At 39.4% G+C, this 22,246-nt stretch overlaps 1 protein-coding gene across 4 annotated transcripts in view; it reads left to right on the forward strand.

Annotated features, from left to right (window-relative positions):
• The window catches only part of LOC101947983 (E3 SUMO-protein ligase RanBP2), a 66,717-nt gene that overhangs the window by 17,939 nt on the left and 26,532 nt on the right, over positions 1-22,246 (forward strand). For 2 of the 4 annotated variants that reach the window (XM_005306956.5, XM_065580958.1), the window contains 11 exons: positions 1,035-1,213; positions 1,296-1,471; positions 2,686-2,809; positions 3,262-3,423; positions 11,879-12,016; positions 12,091-12,237; positions 13,121-13,303; positions 13,385-13,468; positions 14,973-15,111; positions 15,324-15,421; positions 15,983-21,074. In XM_005306956.5, the coding sequence (XP_005307013.2) occupies positions 1,035-1,213; positions 1,296-1,471; positions 2,686-2,809; positions 3,262-3,423; positions 11,879-12,016; positions 12,091-12,237; positions 13,121-13,303; positions 13,385-13,468; positions 14,973-15,111; positions 15,324-15,421; positions 15,983-21,074 (6,522 nt within the window). Of the gene's footprint in view, positions 1-1,034; positions 1,214-1,295; positions 1,472-2,685; positions 2,810-3,261; positions 3,424-11,878; positions 12,017-12,090; positions 12,238-13,120; positions 13,304-13,384; positions 13,469-14,972; positions 15,112-15,323; positions 15,422-15,982; positions 21,075-22,246 lie in introns of those variants that run through there. The other 2 variants (XM_042854312.2, XM_065580959.1) reach the window with 2 other exon arrangements.

Genomic DNA, 22,246 nt, shown 5'->3' on the forward strand with positions numbered 1-22,246 from the left:
AGTCTCAGTTCAGTCTGTGATTTTTAGTGTCTAACAAAGTTATGAATTTACACTCCCAGTCTCGTCTTTTGAAAGTGTTGTGCATGTTTCCTTTGCAGATGGGGATTGATAGGTCAAATATAGAGTGATTGCTTTATGAAAAGCATTCACCCATCCTGTAACCCACTAGCAATGTCCGCAGCTGCTTCCTCCTCCTTCCTTTCTCCCCTATGACTGGAGGGATATTAATGGGCCACTTTACCTTGAATGGTCCCTGGAAATATTTAGCTGTGATGCTCTGAGTACATTTCCCAGACCTGAAGAAGAACTCTATGTGAGCTCAAAAGCTTGTGTCTCACTAAGGCCTTGTCTACACTGGCGCTGTACAGTGCTGCAACTTGTTGCGCTCAGGGGTGTGAAAACACCGTGTGTGTGTGTGTGTGTGTCTGTCTCTCTCTCTCTCTCCCCCCCCCCCCACCCCCCCCACCCCCGAGCGCAGCGAGTGCAGCGCTGTAAAGTGCCAGTGTGATCAGAACCTGCAGCGCTGCAAGCTACTCCCCTCGGAGAGGTGGAGTACATACAGCGCTGCGAGAGCTCTCACAGTGCTGGCGGCGCGACTACACTCGCGCTTCATATCGCTGCTGCGGCAGCGCTGTGAATTCCAGAGTGTAGCCAAGGCCTAACAGAAAGTTGGTCCAATAAAAGATATTACTTCACTTACCTTGTCTCTCTCATAACCTGGGACCGACACGCCTACAACAATACTGCATAGATAAGATGGTGATGGCATTTTTATATTTAAAATAAAATTATTCTCCAGAGATAACACATGAGATCTGTTTGCTTCTGAGGAATGGACTTGGGGGCTTTGTCATAGAAAGAGAAGTAGATTCAAAGGCAGGAAACCAAAATGTTTGGCTGGATTATCATTTTTTAAAGATTTCATAACTTAAGAATTTTTTAATGGAATAAAATGCAGTTTTGATAAGTTTACTGTTTGCGCGGATTCTGCTGATACAGACTTTAGAAGTAAACAATCATTTGTTTCTGTTTAGGCGCAATTCGAGTGCACAGTGGTTGTCTCCAGCACCTTACGTGGCTTGGTTTACAGTGGAACTCCATGTCAATCTTACCTGAAATACGCAAATGGTTAAAACAACTTTTCCACTTGCCCCAGGAAACATCAAGACTTGAGACCAATGCTCCTGAAACAATCTGTATATTGGACCTTGAAGTAAGGAAACAGTTTAAGCACTGAAATTTACTACGCCATGGAGAATTGCACAGTCTAACATGTATTTATTTTATGAAAACAGGTATTTCTACTTGGAGTGATATTTACTAGCCACTTACAATTACAAGAGACATTTAATACTCACTACAGTTCACATCAGCCTCAATTTTTACCTCTGCCAGTGAGCAAACAGCTCTGTAGTGAAAGGCAGAGATCCTGGTGGGATGCTGTTAATAACCTTATTCACAAAAAAACAATGTAAGTGGTGTTCTTATTTATTTATTTTTTTAACATTTTACTAAATCTAAGTCACTTCCAGCATGAGAATCTTAGTACTACTAATCAGGTGACTGTAGACTCTTGTAGCATGTACTTCATTATTTCAACACCTTCAATCTTAGACACTCGAATTTTGATAATAAAAATTTCTGAGAGTTTTGAAAAAGACTTCTATGGTATTTCTATGCTGCAAGTGAAGGTGTCGTTGTACCATGGGTAGGCTATCTTTAAACTAACCAGTAAGGGTAACAGTAGTACTGAAAATGTGGTGTCACGGACTCCAGCGCAGGATAGTAACACAAGTACACTTGGGCAGCTAGCCCAAATACAAGTCCATGCCTCTTCACAATTGTTGTTACCCATGATTAAAGCTAGTACAGTATACCTACCTGTGGTATAATCACAGCTGTAGTTGCAGTGGCAACATACCTTTAGAAATGGATTGGTGTATGTAAAGGGATTCACTCAATGCAGGAGCATCTCCTTGTGGCTGGGCATGGCATAGCAGCTGACTCCCTGTGTGGTGACCCCTGCCCATTGTCGCTTCAGTGGTCTCTCTTCCCGCAACTTAGCCCTTCAACCAGGTTACATTTTAGTCCACCCCTTCCTGTGTAAGAGTCCGATGATGTTATAGCAGATCTTCCATCTGTCACTGGGCTCTGTTCTTACACCCCTTACCTCAGGAGGTTTCACTTCACCTTCCTCTGTGGCTGGCAGGGGAACCCAGACCCATCCTCTACAGACCCTGTAGCTGGCAACCAAGGTCTACTCCCTCAGACTCCTTCCTGCCTCCCTGGACTGCTTCCTACATCTTTTATTCCCCAGACAGTGCTTGCAGACTCTTTCCCTGAAGCTCTTTTCTGCTGCAAACTTACTGGCTTTATAATTACCACCCAGTCCCGCTCCTATAGGACTTCATTATCAATTATACCTGGCTTTCTCTTTCTGTCAGGTACTGCCAGTATGTTAATTGGCCTCACAGGCCTATCTAAATCCTTCAGGGCCTGTGTGGGGTGCACACCTTGATCAGGATAGTTCTGCAGGTATATGGCAAATGGGAGGCAAAAAAGGGATTAAAACCAATAATCTGCATGATATTAATAATTTATCTGCATTATTGTAATGGATTGACAAGCAAAAGTTTTCCATAAAACAGAGCAGGCTAATTAGGCAATGTGTCCATTACTTTTCAGACCAGGAACAGCAGCAAAATTAAGACTTCTAGTCCAGCATGAAATAAACACTCTCAGAGCACTGGGGAAACATGGACTTCAACCTGCCCTAATTGTTCACTGGGCAAAATGTCTTCATAAAACAGTAAGTTGGCAAAAATATTTTTACCTTTATTATAACTTAAATAATTAACACTGTAACTTAATCTTTATAACTTACATATTTCTGTTTGGCGTGTTGTAAAATATTTTATCATTCTTAGCACAATTTAGCAATTAGTAGAAATAAACTGAATGTAGTAAATATTCACTTGATCATGTTATGCCAAACGAAATAACTTTTTGCATTCCTTTTTCCAATAGTCATTTGGTATCCTTTTAAAATCTCACTTTTTTTCTAGCTACATGTGTTGCATGCGTTATGTAGGGCTTGTACAGAGACTGGATGAGACTCACCTGAGGAGTCAGAGGTGCATAAGACAATACCAGAGCTTTTGAAGACTGTCTGTAGTTGAAGCAAGTTAACAGTTTGAATAATATCTAGTAATAGCTGAAATTCCTTAAAATAAACACTCTTCTATTCTGCTTCCTTCACAGGGCAGTAGTCTAAATTCTTTCTATGACCAAAGGGAATACATTGGTCGAAGTGTTTATTATTGGAAAAAAGTTTTGCCTATGCTGGAAATCATCAAAAAGAAGAAAAGTGTTCCTGAACCTATTGATCCTTTGTTCAAACACTTCCATAGTGCAGATATTCAGGTACTAACATAACTAGCTGGATTAGATTGACGGGCTGGAAGCAACCTGAAACCTACTCTGTTGTAGAGCTGTGTAAATAACTGTTGTTGAGGAAGGGTGAGAGGTGATTCACTGGCAGTTCTGAAATCTTGTTTTGTGTCAATCCAAAGCACAATATTTTGTGAACTAAAGTTGGAAGGGACTTCATTTTGGGTCAACCAAAATGTTTTGTTTTGATTTTGGGCACTGTTAACTTTTTAAATAAAAGGAAATGAAATTTTGGGCTAGATTCATAAAATCCCAGAGGAAGTAGTACTGGTGGCCACATTTACCTAATAGCCTAATGGTTAGGTACTCACCTGGGATGTGGGAGACCCAGATTTGAATCACCTCCCCAGAGTGGGGATTGGAACCCAGGTGTTCTCCCTCCTTGGCCAGTGCCGTAACCATCAGGCCATAGTGTCATTCTCAGTGTCTCTCTGGTTTAGTGACTATTGATTTATACTAAGTAGAACAGCTACAATAGGGATCTGGGTCTCCCGCATCCTGGGTGAGTGCCCTAACCCCTGGGCTGTTGAGTAAAAGGGGTTTTGTGACTCTAGTTTGACACTTCCAAAACTATGTATGCAGTGTAGCTGTAGCCAGATTGGTCCCAGGATATTAGAGAGGGTGGGTCAGGTAATATCTTTTATTAGTGAGAGAGACAAGCTTTCTCTGTTGGTGAGAGAGGCAAGCTTTCTAGTTCACCCAGAGTTCAAGACCTGTGTAAGCTCAAAAGCTTGTCTCTCACACCAACAGAACTTGGTCTAATAAAAGATATTACCTCCCCCACTTCCAAAACTGTTTTTTGACTGAAACAATTCGTTGAAATAGACACAAATTCACAAAATGTTTCCCTCAACTTGAATCTGCATTTTTCAGCTAAAAAAAAATTTTGATTGGAAAAACTTGACCCAGCTTTACTCTAGTGCTTCAAGTGAGTGCAGAGTTCTGATTTCTGATAGGGTTTTGTACATTTCCATGACTTGGTTACTGCCTTAATTTCTTAGCAGCTTTAATAACCTTGCCATAAATTTTTCCTAATGCCTCATTTAAGCTTGATCTTCCAATGTCAAGCTGTTGCTCATTGTCTTGTGTACATAAACTGTGCTATTAGAGTAGTACCTTCCTTTCTTTATTTTTGAAAAATTACAAATTTTTATGCCTTTATACTGTCTCTTCTCTTGTGATAAGTAAAATAATTTGATCTACATGTTGCATGAGTGGGGCCCTACCAAATTCACGGCCATGAAAAATGCTTCACGGACCATGAAATCTGGTCTCTCGTGTGCTTTTATCCTATACTATACAGATTTCACCGAGGAGACCAGTATTTCTTAAATTGGGGGCCCTGACCCAAAAGGGAGTTAAAGGAAGGGGGGGGGTGTCACAAGGTTATTTTAGGGGTATTGCCAGCCTTACTTCTGCACTGCCTTCAGAGCTGGGTGGTCAGAGAGCGGCAGCTGTTGCGCCTCCGCCAGCAGCCTCGCAGAAGTAAGGGTAGCAGTACCGCAACCCTCCCTACAATAACCTAGCGAGACCCCTCCTCCCCCAACTCCTCTTTGTGTCAGGACTCCTACAATTACAACATTGTGAAATTTCAAGATTTATATAATTGAAATCATGAGATTTATGATTTTTAAAATCCTATGGCCATGAAATTGACCAAAATGGACCATGAATTTTGTAGGGCCCTATGCATAAGGCATAATCTCTTATCTTTCTGTGACTTTTTTTGTTTTTGTTTGGATTCTAGTTTAATCCATTTTTTTTTTACTGAAAAGCCCAGAGCTTACAGCAGTCTAGTTAGTCTTCCAAAGGCTTTGTAAAAATAAATGATTACATCATTGTTCTTATTAGAGACCTTCAGGCCTTAGGGAAAAGTAGTAGATAGATGTACCTTAAGGATTTATGCTGCTGCCCATCACTGTAGTATGAGTACTGAATCCTCACTGTTTGCCATGTTTATAATTTCTCAATACTCTAGATTTTGTTCCATATAACTCTGTTATTAGGCTTTTCCCCTCTTTCTTTCCTTATTTTCTTGTCTTCCATTTCTGTACTGTATTGTGTTGGATGACATAAGGCTCCTGGATGCATTGTTGCTTGAATTTATGGCATACAGAGTTCAGCCAACTCTTTGCAAGGAATATTCTTAATTCTCCCCTTTCTAGAGCATGTAAGTAACTTCATGTGAGCTCCCAAGTGTCAGCAATTCAACACTTGGGCCAAATTCTCTGCTAGTAAAACTCAGTGAGATGTGAAGTCAGTTTGCCAGAGGTTAAGCTATTGCCTTAAAACCGTTTAGGGCATCGACTCTCTTACAGTCAGGTATAGAGATGCCATGATATGAGAACCTGAATAGCATCTAGGTGTGGGAGGAAAACCCTTTTGATTCAGTTTAAGATGTGGCCAACATCTGTGCAGTCAACAGTGATTCTGGGATAAAGGCTTATTGGTATTCAAAATTGTCTACGTGAGTGTCAAGGATTAGTTAAATATTTTGTGATGGATGAGTCTGTTTGGGGCACGTGAAGCATACTTTTGGATCTTTTTTGTGTATGTGTGCATGAAGTATATAAGGATTTCTCCTAATGGAGATTGGGGAAGGAACTAGAAGGCATCTGACTTTTTTCTGGGAAAGAAAGATAGGAAGAATAGTAATAGGCCAACACTATCTCAGGAGCTTTTTAATGACGTGAACATCAAAAACGAATCCTACAAAAAAGTGGAAACGTACAAATCGAAGGATGAGCGCAAAAGAATAGCATAAGCATGTAGGGGGGAAAATCAGGCCAAGGCACAAGTGAGTTACACTTAGCAAGAGAAATAAGGCAATAAGAGGTTCTATAAATGAATTAGGAGCGAAAGAAAGATGAAGTGTATCTCTGCCACTTAGCTGTGATGCAGGGCTAATAAGGGATGACATCAAGAGGGCTGAAATGTTTAAAGCGTTCTTTGCTTCAATCTTCACTAAAAAAGTTAATTATAACCAGTTAATTGATACAGTTAATATTAACAAGGGGGAAGGAACATATTCCAGAATAGGAAAAAACAGGTTAAAGAATATGTAGGTAAGTTAGGTGTATTCAAGTCATCAGAGCCTGATGAAATTCATCCTAGGGTACTTAAGGAACTAGCTGAAGCAATCTTGGAACAGGTAGTCATTATCTTTGAGAACGCATGGAGGATGGGTGAAGTCCCAGAGGACTGGAGAAGGGCAAACCTAGCACCTATCTTTAAAAGGGAGAATAAAGAGGACCCTAGGAATTATAGACCAATCAGCCGAACTTCAGTACCTGGAAAGATTCTGGAACAAATTATTAAACAATCAGTTTGCAATCTCCTAGATGATAAGACAATAAGGAATACCCAACATGGGTTTGGCAAGAACAAATCATCCCAAACCAACATAACTTCTTCTTCGATAACGTTACAGGTCTAGTGGATAGCAGGGAAGCAGTAGATATGATGCACCTTGATTTTTTTTTTAGTAAGGCTTGTGACACCATCCCATATGACATTTTCATAAGCAAACTAGGGAAATGTGATTAGATGAAATTAGTATAAGGTGAGTGCACAACTGGTTGAAAGGCTACTCAGAATAGTATCAATGGTTCACTGACAAACTAAGAGGGTATATCTAGTGGGGTCCCAGGGGTCTGTCCTGGTTCTGGCACTAGTCACTATTTTCATTAATGATTGGGTTAATGTAGTGAAAGAGTATGTTTATAAAACTTGCAAATGACACCAAGCTGGGAGGGTTCCTAGCACATTGGAGGACAGGATCAGAATTCAAAAGGTTTTGGACAGATTGGAGAATTGGTCTGAATTCAACAAGATGAAATTCAGTAAAGATAAGTGCAAAGTACTTCACTTAAAAAGGACAAATGAAATGCCCAAATACAAAGTTGGGCATTACTGGCTAGGCAGTATTACTGCTGGAAAGAAGCTGGAGGTTATAGTGGGTCAGAAATTGAATATGGGCCAGCAATGTGATACAGTTACATAAAAAGCTAATATTGTTCTGGAATGTATTAACAGTAATGTTGTACATAAGATATGGGAGGTAATCCTCCCGCTCTGTGTGGCACTGGAGAGGCCTCAGCTGGAATACCGTGTCCCGGTCTGAGCACCATGCTTTAGGAAAGGTCATGGACAAATTGGAGAGAGTCCAGAGGATAGCAGCAAAAATTACAAAGATTTAGAAAATCTGAGCTGTGAGGATAGGTTTAAAACAAACAAACAAAAAAGCTGGGTATATGTAGTGTAAAGATGGGAACCTGATAAGTCTTCACATATATTAAGGGCTGTTAAAGAGGACTGATCAATTGTTCTCCACGTCCATTGAAGGTAGAACAAGTAGTAATGAGTTTAATCTACAGCAAAGAAGACTAAGGTTAGATATTAGGGGAAACTTTCTAATTATAAGGATAAACTCTACAATAGGCTTCCACGGGAGATTGTGGAATCCCCATCATTGGGGGTTTTTAAGAACAGGTTAGACAAACACCTGTCAAGAATGGTTTGTTTACTCGGTCCTGCCTCAGCGCAGGGGGATGGACTAGAAGACCTCTCAGGGTCTCTTCCAGCCCTATTTTTCTATGATTTAGTTGCCAATGCTGATAGAGCAGAATTTTCTGTTTAATACCAGGATAGTTTGAGATATGGTTGAGTAGAAAATGAAACTGTTCAGACTTTTGTAGACACTACTCTGGTTTTGGCTGAGCTTTTTCTGGAAAATTGGTAAAGTTGAAGGGGCTGACACAGTGACTATGTTTGTATTTGCATATTAAATTGAAGACTTTTTTGTTTAATTTAGTTGTTTAGGGTCTTATGCAGTACTGTTCAGGGCCCTGGGTAAGTATTTAGAGATTGAAGTAACAAATGATATAGAATGTGATGATATCATGTATGGAAACTGCTGGTATTGAGAGAACACTTTTGGAGGAAGGGTTTTGACTGACTAAGATTTAAACTGCTTTGTGTGAATGCACATTTTCATAGACCCCCCCCCCCATCCCCCCCACACAAAAAAGAGCAGATGAGACTAGAGGACTAACACACAGATACAAAATCCAATTTAGGCTGTACAAAATGGTTGTTTTTCTTGACTTACTACTTATAGAACTTCATATTCATAATTAAGTTAGGTGACATTTCAACACATCCAGAAAAATGAGCAGAAGGATATGTCTTGCAAACTGGCCAGACAACTATTCTGTACTTGATCTCAGTATAATGGCACACTCAGATGTGTGGTATAACAAAAGTTGCTTTTCCCTTGGTGTTAGAACAAGATATTTGCCATTTTATTTGAATTTTTTTTCAAAATGTGTAGCATGTGTAGTAATATAACTTAATGCTCTTCATCCATAGAATTCAGTGTTTTACAAAGACAGTGTAGGCTGGGTGACCATCCCTCTGACAGTCTCTGAGGGAGGCCATGCCTCCTCACTGTCGCGTACCTGTAAAGGTGCTCAAAGGGGGGAATTAGCTTCACGTAGTGCTCTGATCCTCCAGCTGGGCAGAACAGTACAGCAGTCTTTGAGCCCTAGGCCCAGTCAGGGCTGGGCAGCAAAGCAATGGGTAAGCTCTGGTCTGCAATTGGCAGAGCAGCTAAGCAGTCTGAGCCCCAGTGGGGGTGAGCACCATAAAGTCTAGAGGCTTAGGTAAGAGTGAGCACCAAGAGAGTCTATGGGGCTCAGGTAGGGTTGTGTGAGGAGCACAGGCCTCCTGGCCTAAGGAGGGAGAGTACTGCCCCCAGGGATGGAGTGGCAGGGGGGACACAGGCCTGCCCAACTTCACCACATGCCAGCCCAGGACCTGAACAGTGGCGGAGTGGTCTGCCACTGGGTCAGCAGGGATCCACCTGCAACACGGTGACTCTGTATCAGGCCAGGTCCCAACCAGACTGTTGCCTGGTTTCCCTGGGCTGCTTCCTACTCTCCCACTCGGGTGTACTTGTGTCTGTTGTCAGCCCCAGCAGCTCCCCAGCGTCTTGGTCTGCTGGCAGCCCGGGGAGATCTGGAAGGATTCTCAGGAGGCAGCTCCCCTGCAGGCTCCAGCAGCAGGCGGGATGCATCTGTCTCTTGTGGTGGCTCAACCACAACTAAGTTGCAAGGCCCACCTTTTGTACTTCCCCTTCCTATCTCACCCTTCTGCTCCTGTTGGGGCGGACTGGCTCTCCTGGTTCGGCCCACGAGGGGGCATGTTGTGGTCCCTCCCTGTCATTCTCTGAGGGAGGTAACACCACCTTGCTACAAGTAGATAAACAGCATTTGCCCTATTTTAAAGATAAGGAGACGGAAGCACACAGTCTAGTCACTTAGGGAGCTAATAATCAAGCTGGAAATAGAGTACAGATCTCTTGGCTACTACTCTAGTTGCTTTTTAATTCTGTACCTCTTCCATATCACAATGCTTCTCATTTCTGTATGTTTCATAAATAGTTTAGCTGAGGCATGCAGAATCAGAAATGCTGTAATGACTGAGTTCCATCAGTTGAAGAAACAATATTGCACCAAGCTTAAGTTTATTTTGCTGTGGGCCATGTTAGCCACATAATAGTGAAAGTCAAAAATTGAGAAATATTAAGTGATGGTTGAGCAACATCAATATCCACCTTTGAAAACATGAAGGTATGTGAAATCTGACAGAAAGGGAGTGCTGTCAAGCTCTTTAAGCCTGAACTTTAGGCTTCATTTTAAAGGGACATGAGCTTGAAATCTAGTCTCTTTCAAAGTTAAAGATAGTTTCAGGTACTACTCATCCCTTAATCCCCTTGTCATTTAGTGAATTTTCTATTTGTATAAAAAATTACACACACACTACAGTTAAGGAACATTATTAAGATACCAAAGTTGAAAATTCAGATGTTAAGAAATGCCAGAGATGCTCTAGGCATATCAGGTTAGACACCTAATGTTAATGGACTTTTGACTTCAATTTCTCTTATTTCTCCATCTGTAAAATAGGGATAAAGCCCCCTCATCACTGGGATGTTGTGAAAATAAATTCTGTAGTGTTTGTGAAGCACTCTCATACTATAGTGGGTATGGAAAAGCCCATGAAGAAATAATTCCATATTAAGTGCAGTTTGAGTAGTGTGTCTAGTAAAGAAGGTATAAGGAAAAAACAATGTGAAATAGCTACTAATTCATTGTGCACTGTTCATCCTGAGCACAGAACAAGGCAGGGATTGTGTGGAAAAAATATTATGTGATCATGAAAATAAAGACTGTCCTAATACATATGCTCAAGGGGCGGGGCTGAACTAAGGTTGCAAAGGCATTTCCTAAATTTAGTGCCTGAATTTGCAACCTTAATGTTTTTAATGTAGGGTTGTGTATGTAATTTCCTAGCTTTTAAAAAGGCAAACTGCAAGGTAAATTCAGTTTAGCTCCTGTGGCACTGAACCTCAGCTTGTTCAGAACAGGTGGAATTGTCAAGAAATGTGGCAGCAAAGTCGCAGCAAATCTCCATTGAGCACATGCAAACTACTGTTCTTAATGGCTTGTAATTTGGCCAAATTTGGGCTGTTTTTCACCGATATCTTAAAAAAGCATATCTCTGACACACAGGCCAACTGTCTGCCAAATTTCAAGTTTCTGCTCAAAAGCATGGAGGCAGTAGAACTGTTGGATTAAAAAGTTGTAAGGAATTTTTTATCATGGGCAAAACAATGTACGTTTCCTAACCTTGTTCTTGGAAATGGCTGGAACATTTGTGTTGAAATTTTCCAAAAAAATTCCGCCAGCGGGAGACACGAGCATGTAAAATTTCAGCCTCAACAATTAGTTTGGCAAAATTTATAAGCAACTGAAAACAGGGTCTTATGGTTGCCTGACATTCCCCTTAGTTATTGGTAGTGCTACCAGCTCCCCTTATAACTTTTATCCCCAGATTCATATAGAAACTGAAATTGAGTAGACTCAAATTGCTGTCAGCTGCACAGAGTAAACAAGCCAAACAAGTTTTCTTGCAGTTTCAGTAATCTTAAATGGAATTAGTCCAATGGAAAGCTTAAATGTTTAGATATTTTTAAAGTTGATAACATCTTTTCAAAATGTTACACAGTGGGGACAATTCAATTGGATTTCCATTCTTAACTTTTTTCCGGCTAATTTCATGTGACTCAAACGTGTGTGGGTTGTGGTGGGTTTTTTTGTTTTGTTTTTTGTTTTTTTTATATTCCCTGTGCAGCAATAAATGTTTTAGAAATATTATTGTGACTATCAAATTGCTCTCAAAAATACAAAAAGGACACATTGACCTCTGTTTTTGTTGTTTTTTTAAGTAAGGGGAAATAAACTTCCAGTAGGAATGCTTTTTTAAAGCACTTCCAAGAGCATGAGGTTAAATGTACTTTGTATCAAGCAGTTGCCTAGAGGATGTAAGCTTTACTTTTAGTTTTTGACAAAACTTCTCTTTGTAGGTTTCTCAGGTTACAGAATATGAAGAGGAGGCATATATAGCATTTGCTATGTTGGATGCAGTTGATGGAAAAACCGAGGATGCTTTGCTAGCACTTGAAGCTATTAAAAACGTTGTTTCTTATTGGAATCTTGCACTAGTAGGTGTAACTCTTTTATTTTAATTTTTATGTTCTTAATACTGTATGGTAAAAATCACTACTTTGTTGGATAGATTTTCCAGAGAAAGGCTGAAGAAATTGAGACTGATGCACTCTCACCACAAGAACAAGAAGAGTGCAAAAGTCACTTGCAGAAGAGCAAAGACTATCTATTAAAGATCATTGATGAAAGTTTTACAGACACTTCAGTAATTGAGAAGGTATGTAATTTGGTTTGCTTTATCGTTCATTACTGATGGAATCCTTTGTGTCAGCAGGAAATTTCCTGTTTTAAATTATCCTTTCAAAATTTGATAGGGCATTAACATTTTCTTCGGTGAAGTGTTTTTCTTTACAAACCAAATTCAGTATTTAAGAATGAACTATGCACTCAAAAGGACTCTGTGTAGTTTGTTCCTAAAATGCAGGTGGTAACAGTTCTTTTCTATTTTGGAAATATTTTGCTATGCACACTTTTTAAAAAGCGTTATTTAAAAAAATTGTGAATCAATACTGTAGTCAAGATTCTGAAATTGAACTAAAATAAAAGGAACTTTTATTTTTGGACAAATATTAGGCCAAGGTTAGAGTGGAGATTAAATATTTGACTGCATTTAACTCTCTATCTTTGACTTAATCCTAATCAGTCATTGCTTACAAATACTCAGGTAGAGCTGAAGAATCAGGAAAAGCCACATTTATATACTACTTCTGGTTAGATGAGTCTTTCTACAGAAGTTCATGCAGAATTATATCATTTAATATTTTTGTCCTATATATAGTAATGACATTCATCCAGAGTGGGCATTGAGTTTTGGAAGAGACAATAAGTCATATGTCATGTAAACAATAGTAGTTGACAATGGCAAAAGTTGTGGGAAACTGACTAGAAAGATTAGCATATTAAAAGCTAGGATGTTCAGGTTTTGCGTTAGTAAAAATATTTGGAATCTATTTGTTCAGATAGAGAAATAGTCATCTTGATACGTGGTATTTTTACATGAAATTCTGTTTTGCTAATAGTGCTTTATTACTCCAGTTGCACTTGAACTCAAAATGAGAGTATATCCCTAAACCTCTTTGTGCACTGCAATTCTCTCCCAGTTACCAGTGTCAATAGAAACTGTTAAGGAGATGCTGGATACAGTAATTCAAGAACTTGGGGATTATGGCGAAGAAGGAAGTCCTGTCTTCAAGAATGGCCTATCCCGAACTGTAGATTCAGAATTTAAACACTCCACTCCATCACCAACAAAATTTTCTTTATCACCAAGTAAAAGCTACAAGGTATATCAAATAACACACACAATTCTTCTGAAATGTATTGGTTTTAATTAATGTGATAAGAGTCAATCATTGTTCTTTCAGTTCTCTCCCAAAACTCCCCCTCGTTGGGCAGAGGATCAGAAATCTTTACTTCAGATGATCTGTCAGCAAGTAGAAGCCATTAAGGTAAATAAATCCTAACTGAGTTATTGTATCAACAAATATGTAGTGAAGAGAAGAACAGGAGGACTTGTGGCACCTTAGAGACTAACAAATTTATTAGAGCATAAGCTTTCGTGGACTATAGCCCACTTCTTCGGATGCATATAGGTATATGCATCCGAAGAAGTGGGCTATAGTCCACGAAAGCTTATGCTCTAATAAATTTGTTAGTCTCTAAGGTGCCACAAGTCCTCCTGTTCTTCTTTTTGCGGATACAGACTAACACGGCTGCTACTCTGAAACCTTTCATTATGTAGTGAAGAGTACTTCTAACATTGGATTTGGTACTAAAGTTAACATTAGATTACAAAGCTCAGGCTGTTAAAATTTTAAGTTAAACTTCCAGTGTGTGATGAGATTTCCAGTTATATCAATGGAATTAAAGTGGTTAAATCTCTGTATAATTTGAAGAGTATGGGGACAAGTGTCACTGTATAGAAATTTAATTTCAGAATCTATGAAATTAGTGCATAAGCAGATAAAGGCATCCTTCTGTGGGACCATACACTGAGCATGTGAATTCTGTTGACTTAAGAGAAGACTCTTGTATTTCTAAAACAAGACTTTTCTTCTCGTACCGCTCAAGCCAAAAATGATAAGAGAAAGATGGCTTTTGTTGGATGGTTATAGAGGCAGGACAGAAGCACTATGTAAGGTATTAGTTTCAAATGTACTTAACATTGAATGGGGTAGCTAGTACTGATATCTAAAAATGGGTTTAATTTGTTCAGCCTATTCTGTGCCAGATTGGTTCTTTTGCCAGTTTATTTTATCTTGCACATAAGCAGTAAAGTTATGAAAGTCCAAAAGTAAAAACAAGAAATTAATTTTTGTTGTCTGAAATATAGTTAATGGTGATTAAATTATCACTGACCTTTCTCCATATTTTAATAATTTTCTGAACAATCACACTGCTGCTGACCTGATAGAAAATTCTTATTCATTCCCTATTTCCTATGTTAGCCTTGTAAAATTACACTTGCCAGGCAAGCAATTGTTTCTCCCTTTTAAAGGGCCTTTCTTAAAATAGGACACAATCTTTCAGATTGTCTCATTGTGTTTTTATTGTCATCTCTAGATATTTATATAATGTTGAATATGGCACTTCGGATGTGTTCAGTTCATTTTTTGCTAGTCTCTTTTTTTTTTTTATCTTACATAATTGGTTTTGTGTACTGGCTCAGTAGTAGACTATATTAATTCATACAAAGAGACCTCTTCAGTATAAATTGCTGTATATGATAAACAAAACCAGCTATAGTACCGTAATCTTTTCCTTCAAAACTGAGGCTTGGGTGCCAAGGGTATCTGGATAAAAATCAGAGTTTGTTAAATACCAAAGTAAAACTGAGAATTTTTAAGGCTTTGCATAGATAGTACTTACCTCAAAGTAAACATCTGCTTTAATATGCAACAATACCTGTCTTTAATTTTAATGTAACACTATATAAATACTCTCTCCTGATAGAATGAGATGCATGAAATGAAACTCAATAATTCCAACTCCAACTTGTCATCTCATCGGTGGCCTGCTGAAGGCTATGGCACAGATACAATGTCAGATGGCTATCAGGGAACACAGAACTTTCATGGAGCTCCACTAACAGGTAAACTGGTGTTGAGAGTTTAATAAGTTACTGTATCTTGTTTTCAGAAGACCTTGGTCAGCTTTTAAAATTGCTATAAATTAGGCATTTAAGGTTTAAACAGTGCAAATGAGTTTAAAAATACCTTTCTGTTGAAAAGCATTACCTTTTGAAGATGGTTCTCTTTTGGGTAATGGCAAAATAGAATTACACTCTTTTGTGTTCTCTTTTAGTTGCTACCACTGGCCCATCAGTTTACTATAGTCAATCGCCTGCATATAACTCTCAGTATCTTCTCAGAACAGCTGCAACCAATGTAACGCCAACAAAGGTGAGGAGAGATCTGTTAATTTACTGCTTTGAACTATAGTCTTTAACAATTTTCAGCTTCTATATGTGAAACTGAATCTTCCAATGAAGACTTTTAGGGATAACTTTGTGTGGTAGTCACACTTATGTGGATTATGCTCAATGCCCAAATGTGGATGACATACTGAGTGAGTCGTCTCAGATTCTGATGGTGTGGGAGGGGAGAGAACCATCAAGAGCAACCTCTTACATTCATATTTGAAGTATACATGCTCACTATAAGTTATCTTCTATTGAGAAAAGCTTTGACAAATCTAAGATCCGTTTCTCTGTAGGATGAGAAGAAGTTTTGGGAGTAGTAGGAAGGAATAGAGAAGAAACAAGCAGTATCTTCTCAAGCAGCTAGGTGTTTCTATAAAAAGGAAATCTTTGTAGCTGTTCTGCTTCACTTAATATTAAGGTCTATACATCTTTAAGATATAAAAACAAAAACATCAACAAACTTTTCAGGGCAGAGATTGTCTTATGTTTGTACAGGCACTATCATAGTACAAATAGAAAATAATAATCTTTCTGTTTTTAGGCTCCTGTCTATGGTATGAACAGGCTTACACCTCAGCAACATATATATGCTTATCAACAGCCAATGCATACACCACCACTGCAGAACACCTCTGCCTGCATATTTTCCCAAGAAATGTATGGTGCTCCTTTGCGTTTTGATTCTCCTGCTACTGGAATTCTGTCTCCACGTGCTGGTGATGAGTATTACAATTACAGTGTTCCACAAGCAAGCACAAATCCACCATTGCCTGAGCCAGGCTATTTCACAAAACCTTCAATTGGTCCTCTGATTCCAAAGTCTGCAGAATCAAAGGTGATAGAATTTGGGAAATCTACCTTTGGGCAGCCTGTACCAGCAGAAGGAACAAAATCCTCTTTCACAACGCCTGCGCAATCAGCTCAACCAACCACTTTTAAATTTAACTCTAATTTCAAATCTAATGATGGAGACTTTACATTTTCATCACCTCAGATTGTAGCCCAGCCCCCCAGTGCAGCTTTTAATAGCAGTGAAAGCCTCTTGGGTCTTCTGACATCAGATAAACCTTTGCAAGATGATCGATACATGGGGCAAAAAACAGTTCATGATCATACAACTGGCCAGAGAAATGCTTTCAATTTTGGTAACAAAAATATTTCAGGCATTTCATTTACAGAAAACATGGGACAAAACCAACCTAAAACCTCAGGTTTTGGCAAGGGTGACATGTTCAATTTCCAAGATTCTGGAAAACCAGTGTTTGGAACCCCAAGTTCAGATCTGGCCAATAGAAGTCATGAAACTGATGGAGGAAGCATCCATGGTGCTGATGATGATGAAGATGGTCCACACTTTGAGCCTGTGGTGCCACTCCCTGACAAGGTTGAAGTAAAGACAGGCGAGGAAGATGAAGAGGAATTCTTTTGCAACAGAGCAAAGCTGTTCCGTTTTGACACAGAATCTAAAGAATGGAAAGAAAGGGGCATTGGGAATGTGAAAATATTGAGGCATAAAATATCTGGGAAGATTCGGCTCCTTATGAGGCGGGAGCAGATTTTGAAAATCTGTGCAAATCACTATATAAATACAGATATGAAACTGCAACTAAATGCGGGTTCAGAAAAGTCATTTGTATGGCATGCTTTAGATTATGCAGATGAGTTTCCAAAACCTGAGCAGCTTGCCATTCGATTCAAAACACTAGAGGAAGCAATGCTTTTCAAGCATAAGTTTGAAGAGGTGCAGAATATTTTGAGAACCTCAGGATCAAATGTTGGTACATCAGCCATGCAGAGTGTTGGGACTACAAGAGAAATAGCAAATCAGGATAGCAAGGAGCCTTGCAAAACTACTCCTGGAACCCTGAATTTTGGATTTCAGTTTAAGAAAGAGGAGATGTGGCAGTGTAATGTCTGCTTAGTGAAAAACAGTTTAACTGCTTCCCATTGTAGTGCTTGCCAGGCTCCCATCCAAAATACAAGCAGTTCTGTAAAGGGACCTGATGGCAAAAGCAGTTTTACAGTTACATCAGCTGCATCTACACCAATATCCTTTTCGTTTGGTAGGGAAATCCCATCCACATGTACTACTAGTGGATTTGGGGAACAGTTTATGTTGAAGAAAGATCAGTGGGCTTGTAATGTGTGTCTGGTTCGAAATGAAGCTACTGATAAGAACTGCTCAGCATGCCAAAGTCCGAATCCAAGAAACAAGGAAATGCATGCTGTACCATTACCTGAAACTTTTGCAGCTTTCAAACCCAACACTGATGACACACACGAGAAATTTGGATCATTTTTTGCTAAAAAAGGTGGTCACTGGGATTGCAATGTATGCTTAGTAAGAAACGAGCCCACTGCATCTAAATGTGTTGCCTGCCAGAATCCAAATAGAACTAACATGCCAGTATTTGGTCAGCAAGCTTCATTTAAAATTGGCCAAGGAGATGTTCCGAAGGCTACACAAAATGATTTTGGAGCTGCATTCTCTAAAAAAGAAGGTCAGTGGGATTGCAGTGTGTGCCTAGTCAGAAATGAAGCAAGAGCTGTAAATTGTGTTGCTTGTCAGAATCCCAATTCACTAAGTCAGCCTGATGTGTCTGAATCTACTAGTCAAGCATCTCCTACTCCCGGAGTTGGTTCTACCACTGATGCAAGTAAACCCCAGAAAAGTGGATTTGAGGGACTCTTCACTAGAAAGGAAGGGCAATGGGATTGCAATGTTTGCTTAGTACGAAATGAGCCCACTGCGTCTAAATGTGCTGCCTGCCAGAATCCAAATAGAACTAACATGCCAGTATTTGATCAGCAAGCTACATTTAAAATTGGCCAAGGAGATGTTCCGAAGGCTACACAAAATGATTTTGGAGCTGCATTCTCTAAAAAAGAAGGTCAGTGGGATTGCAGTGTGTGCCTAGTCAGAAATGAAGCAAGAGCTGTAAATTGTGTTGCTTGTCAGAATCCCAATTCACCAAGTCAGCCTAATATGTCTACATCTACTATTCAGGCATCTCCTGCTCCCAGATTTGGTTCTGCCACTGATGCAAGTAAAGCCCAGAAAAGTGGATTTGAGGGACTTTTCACTAGAAAGGAAGGGCAATGGGATTGCAATGTTTGCTTGGTACGAAATGAAGGCTCTTCAGTAACCTGTGCAGCTTGTCAAGCACCAAATCCATGTAATAAGCCTGTTGTTGATGCCCCATCAACTCTTACATTTGGCCTTAAAAGCAAATTATCTGAACCAGCTGTAGGACAACTGGGAACAGGTTTTAAGTGTGACTTTTCTGAAAAAGGTTTTAAATTTGGCCATACAGAACAAGGAAAAGCACCTTCTTCCTTCACCTTTCAGATTCCTTCAGATACTGAAGTTAAATCTGCGAAAGAAGGATTTAGCTTTTCAATGCCTGTTCCTGTGGGTGGATTTAAATTTGGCATACAGGAGCCTAGTAAAAATATCACAAAAAAGGATGAGCCACCCAAAGAAAGTACCAATGGCTTCTTAAACAGTGGTGATGAAAAAGAGAGAAAGGAGAATTCCTCAAAGGGTGTAACTGGTATCCAGTTTCATAACGTCTCTAACAAACAGAACAGTGATTTAGTTTTTGGCCAGAATAGCAGCACTTTCACTTTTGCTGACCTTGCAAAAACTACTTCTGAAGAAGAATTTCAGTTTGGTAAAAAAGATCCAAACTTCAAGGGTTTTTCAGGTGCAGGTGAAAAGTTATTTTCCTCACAGAGTTCTAAAGTGGCTCACAAGGCTAATACTTCTGTTGATCTTGAGAAGGAGGATGATGCATATAAGACAGAGGACAATGATGATATCCATTTTGAACCTGTAGTCCAGATGCCTGAAAAAGTGGAACTAGTGACAGGGGAAGAGGATGAGACAGTGCTCTATTCACAAAGAATAAAACTATTTAGGTTTGATCCAGAAACAAGCCAGTGGAAAGAACGTGGTGTTGGCAACTTGAAAATTCTTAAAAATGAAGTTAATGGGAAACTAAGAATGTTAATGCGACGTGAACAGGTACTCAAAGTATGTGCAAACCATTGGATAACAACTACCATGAACTTGAAATCTCTGTCTGGTTCAGACAAAGCATGGATGTGGTTAGCCAGTGACTTTTCTGATGGAGATGCAAAATTGGAGCAGCTGGCAGCTAAATTCAAGACGACGGAGCAGGCTGAGGAATTCAAACAGAAGTTTGAAGAGTGTCAGAGGCTGCTGTTGGATATACCACTGCAGACCCCACATAAACTTGTGGATACTGGTAGAACAGCTCAACTCATACAGAAAGCAGAAGAAATGAAAAGTGGGTTGAAAGATCTCAAAACCTTCTTGACGGATGATAAAACTAAATTGACAGAAGAAGAGAATAAAAACTCAGCTTCAGCCAGTAGTACCTCTGATTTAATTATAAAGCCACATGCTGAAAGCACTGGGCCTACTCTGGAGTGGGATAACTATGATTTACGTGAAGAAGCCTTGGATGATAGTGTAAGTAGCTCTGTGTATGCCTCACCTCTGGCAAGTAGCCCTGTGAGAAAAAACCTATTTAGATTTGGGGAGTCTACAACAGGATTTAATTTTAGTTTCAAATCTGCCTTGAGCCCATCAAAATCTCCTGCCAAACAGAATCAGAGCAGGTTGTCTGTGGGAACAGATGAAGAGTCTGATCTTACTCAAGAAGAAGAAAGAGATGGACAGTACTTTGAACCTGTGGTACCTTTACCTGACCTTGTAGAAGTGGCAAGTGGTGAAGAAAATGAGCAAGTTGTCTTCAGTCATAGAGCTAAACTCTACAGATATGATAAAGATGCCAATCAATGGAAAGAAAGGGGCATTGGGGATATAAAGATCTTGCAGAATTATGACAATAAACAAGTTCGTATTGTAATGAGAAGAGACCAGGTATTAAAACTCTGTGCCAATCATAGAATAACACCAGACATGAACATGCAACAGATGAAAGGAACTGAAAGAGCCTGGGTATGGACTGCATGTGACTTTGCAGATGGGGAAAGAAAAGTAGAGCTCTTAGCTGTGCGATTTAAACTACAAGATGTTGCAGAGTCATTTAAGCAAATTTTTGATGAAGCAAAGCATGCCCAAGAAAAAGACACCTTGATTACACCTCTTTCTTCACGTGCCAGTACACCAAGAGAGTCTCCATGTGGCAGAATTGCTGTAGCTGTACTGGAGGAAACTACCAGGGAGAGAACTGATCTGAACCAGGATGGCGATACCTCTGATGTGACTGTAGAAGTTTCAGAGGTGTCGAGCGCTTCTGAAACGCCAACAAAAACGGTGGTTTCTCCTCCGAAGTTTGTATTTGGTTCAGAATCGGTCAAGAGCATTTTCAGTAGTGAAAAGTCAAAGCCATTCACATTTGGAAATACTTCAGCTACAGGATCTCTATTCGGTTTCAGCTTTAACTCTCCTTCAAAAAGCAGAAGTGAAGAGGATAGTGCAGTGTCTCAAAACATAATGCAGAGAGATCTAGAGCTTACAGTAACTGAGCCTCAGGAAAGCTACACTGCCAATCAGAAGCCTACAGACAGCAAGGGAGAAAATTACTTGGTTACATCAGCAGCAGGATCCTCAAATTGCACATTTAAAACACTAGAAAAAGGTAAGCATTGCCTGAATTGGCAACTATTTATACTAAGTATAAATTTTACTTTGAGAAGATTATTGAAAAATTTGTCATGGAAGGCAGTTAGTGGCTTTTTGTCGCAATTCAATGAAAATACTGTATATTGTGTCCCAGTAATAAGAGTGAACTGTTCTCTTCAGTAGTTGAATGCAAACTTCATGTTTCTTGCAAATACCTCTTTAGCTTAAAATCTTATGGTTTTGTCCTTCGCTTACAATTGTTCTTTGTGCATGGTGAGGGGGCAGGGGATTTCTGAACTACTGTGATATGTCAGCATAACTCTGCCCATATCTCGGAAATCAGACCAGCTAGTAATTACCTATGCATTCGGGCCAAAATTTTCAAATGTGGTTGCCTAAAGTTTGGAACTGGAATCCATAAGTTGGACTTGTACCTAAGTAGGTAGTCTTGTCAACACTTCTGAAATTATGGCTTTTATTTTGGTACTTGAGTACAGATGCAGGGACCTGTCTTTAGACAATCATGTTTGAAAACTTTGGTTTCTTTATGAAGAGGCACAGTGGTTTAGCTGAAACCTGCCATAACATAAGAACTTGAGTGCTGCTGATGTATTTTGATGAGGTGGTATTAGTAGAATGGTGTAAACTAGATTTTTGTCTTACTGCTTTTTCTTATGATTCCTATATTTTTCAGCAGCAGAGTGAAATAATATATTTAAGTCAGGGAAATATCTTGCTTGAAGACAATTGTATGGTATATGAAATTGGACTCCAGTTTCTTGTGTGATCAAAGTGCAGCCCACAGCCAGTCACTTCAGAGGTCTGGCTTGAAGAGGCTGCACAAATCCTGATATTGGTCTGTAGTCTTAACAGACAGAGAATGAATGATGTAACTTTGTGATTTATTTGTATCTTCTGCTGGGAAAACTCTTGAGCTTCACCTTTAAATAGCCACCTACAACTTTACAGTAGAAACTGAATATTTCATTGTATTATATAGCTAGTAATGTTTAACATATTAGGGCCTTATCAAATTCACGGTCCATTTTGGTCAATTTCCCAGTCATCAGATTTTAAAAATAATAAATTTCATGATTTCAGCTATTTAAATCTGAAATTTCACAGTGTTCTAATTTTAGGGATCCTGACCCAAACAGGAGTTGTGGGATAGTTGCAAGGTTGTCAGGG

This window comes from Chrysemys picta, chromosome 1 (assembly GCF_011386835.1).
Source record: "Chrysemys picta bellii isolate R12L10 chromosome 1, ASM1138683v2, whole genome shotgun sequence".
Classification (NCBI taxonomy): domain Eukaryota; kingdom Metazoa; phylum Chordata; order Testudines; family Emydidae; genus Chrysemys; species Chrysemys picta.